Source organism: Bison bison, unplaced genomic scaffold, assembly GCF_000754665.1.
Source record: "Bison bison bison isolate TAMUID 2011002044 unplaced genomic scaffold, Bison_UMD1.0 scf7180017864248, whole genome shotgun sequence".
Lineage (NCBI taxonomy): Eukaryota > Metazoa > Chordata > Mammalia > Artiodactyla > Bovidae > Bison > Bison bison.
In genome coordinates, this window is record NW_011494820.1 from 1,968,600 (window position 1) to 1,971,925 (window position 3,326).

Genomic DNA, 3,326 nt, shown 5'->3' on the forward strand with positions numbered 1-3,326 from the left:
CATCCAGGGCCACGGCGGGGAAGCAGGACATCTGGAAGCCGAGGGGATCTCCACACACTCAGTCCCTACGTGCCCGAGCTGCGCTGGGCGAAAGGTGAAGGAGGTGACGGGGTGATGAGCTCCAGACCTCTGCATGGTGCTGTGTGGAGGAGAGTCAGGCTGGTCCTGGAGCGCGTGTGTAACTGCGCGAGCGAGCACGTGGGTGCACCGCACAAGCCTAGGAGCCAGGCTACCTGTGGGCGTGAGCGGGACCACGTGGATGAGCGTCTCAGATGCCTGCGTGCAGGTGTGCGTGTGAGGGTCTGCGTGCCTATGTGCACGCATGTGCCGCCTCTCTCTGAAGAACGCAAATGTGCACGAGAGTGAAGACTCAAGCCAGTTTCTGCTAAATTAAAAACAGCTTTTTCGTGTTTAAAGTTTACAATACGAAAAATAATTTTCCTTTCTTTGGGGATGGGGGGGTCCGTGGGTGGGTGTGGAGAGGGAGGGGCAGGGGGCCCCGGAACATTCCATGAACCAGCCCAGACGGTTATGCACAATCGACCCGGTTAGATACGGCAGCCCCCCAGCCCACCCCCTGCTCCGTGCCGGCACCCCTGCCAGCTCGCTGGGGACAAGATGTTCTAAGGTGTGAGCTGAGCTAGGGGGGACTTGAAGCTGGCAAAGGCTTCTCCCTGCCCCCCTGAAGGGGCCGTGCCTCTAGCAAGGAAGGGTTCTCTTTGGGGGAAGCTCAGGTTGGGGGGTGGGGATGAGAAAGGGCTGGAATGTTCTGGTAAATCCCCGAGGGCTGCTCTTTTCATTTCTACGCCACTGGCAGTGTGGACTCATTACAGGTTCCCAATCAAGTTTCTATTTCAACCCTGTCCCCCGACCCCTACACAGACTCAGCTTCACCCCTGGACCCTGATGGCCATGGCACAGGAGAACCAGGCCTGTGGATACATTTTGAGGGTGATCCCAGAAGCCGGCCCTTTCAGAAGGCTGTCAGAAAACTACATTCTCCACAATGCAGCAGTGGGGTTTGCAGCAAGGCCTGCTATAGGAGCTGGGACTGGGGGCAATTCACGGAGCTCTGGGGCCCACACGATCATTCCTTGAGGACCCGCCCTGCTTCTCCCCTATCCCAGCCTCTGGGGTGAGGGCTCCTGGCTGCCCACCCTGGAGTCCTGCGACTGAGTGGATGGAAACAGAACCGCCAGGAGCTCTGGGGCTGGCTGATGGCAGGGGGCTGGGCCACAGGCACAAGGAGCAACATGGACAGAGTCTCTCCAAGGCTGCCCCTCCTGGGCCGGGTTTGCCCTCTGTCTTCCCCACTGGAAGTGGGAGTCCTGGCTGCACGCCCACATCTGCTCAGTTGTGTCCGACTCTGTGACCCCATGGACTATAGCCCTCCAGGCAGCCTCTGTCCATGGGATTCTCCAGGCAAGAATCCTGGAGCAGGCTGCCATTTCCTCCTCCAGGGATTTTCCCGACAGGGATCAAACCTACGTCTCCTGCATCTCCTGCACGGGCAGGCGAGTTCTTTGCCACTGCCCCACCTGGGAAGCCCACTGCCCCCCGGCTCTGAGCCGAAGGCTGGTCCTGCTCCTCTGCAAGGCTGGAAAACAGGGAGTGGGGAGAGAAGCCCCAGACACGCAAGGCCACGAGGAACCTGCGAGCCATCACGCCCCACAAGCTCAACACTGGGCCCACTCCATCTTTTTACCATAACATTTTTATTAAATATAAGGAAAATAGGCGATGACGTCTGCTAAGGTCTGAGGTTAATTCTTCACATGGTGCGAGGGTCACAGAGACACGACATCAATCGTCCATTAGCAGCAGAAGAGACACTTTAAGTTGCCCCGAGGGTACAAATCTCGTTTATAAGACAGCAGTGCTGGCCTCTTAAGAAAAAGCAAAAGAGAACCAAACGAAAAAAAAGGTTTTGAGGTTTAGACTCCAAAACAAACGTGGCCACAGATGCCACAAATCCCTCGCAGGGAGCAGCCTCACAGCCTGCCTGACTCCCCGCACCAAGTGGGCACAGGCCTGGTGGCACGTCAACCTGCACACAGGGCGGGGGTGGGGGAGCAGAGGGCTAGAAAGGGGCAGAACTAAAATCACGGGACGGGCCTGCAGAATGCGGATGTGCTGTGAGATTCCGAGGCCAGCGTCCCCGCTCATTCATGGGACAGGGCCGGGGACGAGGAGCCTCACCCCCATTCTTGTTACAGCCCTGCACGTCACCCAGAGCCAAGTGGAAGGCCTAAGGCCCCTAAGGACCACCTCTGGGAGGTGGCTGTGGTTTTCCCTCCTGAAAGCAGACGATCACACACCCTGAAGGTGCCAGGACCCAGGTCAGGAATGGAGATGAGCACTGGGCCCCTCCCACTCAGCAGCTCGGGCTCACTGGGGAGGCAGAAACATGCCCTTCTGGCCCCAGTCAGGCACCTCCCAGCCACCGCTCCTGCTCCTGTGTGTCACAGAGATCTGGGGTGTGTTTTTTTAAAAAAAGACACATGCAACTCAGAGAGGGTGGGGGGGAATTGGAGGATCAAATGAGTTCACATCTGAACGTCTCAGACCTCCAGGCAGAGGGAGGGGAGAGAGGGGAGACCCCAACTCCCACCCACCAGGGGGAATACGAGGTGGGCAAGAAAACCGCGTTGGTGTGAGCTGGCGGCCACAGCACATCAGCCACGCTGCTGGCAGGCTCCCCCCGAGGGCGTGGAGCCAGAATCTGCTTCAGGAAGGAAGCAGGGGCGCAGAGGGTGCCGGACCCACATGGCAGGCCCCAGGAGGCCGGCCCAGGGGTAGGGTGGCCCAGTTCTCTGCGGGGACCCGCGCCCACCGAGCCCCTGGCAGAAACAGCAGACAGCCAAGCCGGTAACCGGGGTCCGGGGAGCTACCTGCGGGGCCCGGCCCGGGGCAGCAGCACGGGGGCACAGGCAATGCCGGCAAAGGACTCGGGAAAGTGCAGGTCGCGCTCCCACTCGTCCGTCTCGGTGTTGTACACCTGCACGAGGCCAGTCACGTTGTTGAGACGCCAGTTGTAGCCCCCAACAATGTAGATCTTCCTGTCCAGCAGGCAGCAGCCAGCCTCGGACTGGCCGGCCCGCATGGGGGTGACGCTGGTCCACTGGTCTGTCTCGGGCACATAGTACTCCACGGCCAGCACGTCGAAGCAGCGGTCCACGTGGTCCATGCGGCCGCCGAGAGCGTAGATGCGGCCGCCGGCGCCCACCATGGCGTGGAGCACTCGGGGCTCGCTCATGGGCGCCTTGAACTCCCACTGGTCGGCCTCGGGGTCGTAGCAGTGCAGGGCCTTCTTGTCCTCCACCGAG

General features: G+C 60.2%; 1 protein-coding gene across 1 annotated transcript in view; it reads right to left on the reverse strand.

The window, feature by feature from the left end:
• Positions 1-1,696: 1,696 nt before the first annotated feature.
• Positions 1,697-3,326, reverse strand: part of KLHL26 (kelch-like family member 26) — a 27,262-nt gene continuing 25,632 nt past the window's right edge. Inside the window, 1 exon segment of the mRNA XM_010847303.1 lies at positions 1,697-3,325. Coding sequence (XP_010845605.1) covers positions 2,888-3,325 — 438 coding nt within the window. The 3' untranslated portion in view covers positions 1,697-2,887.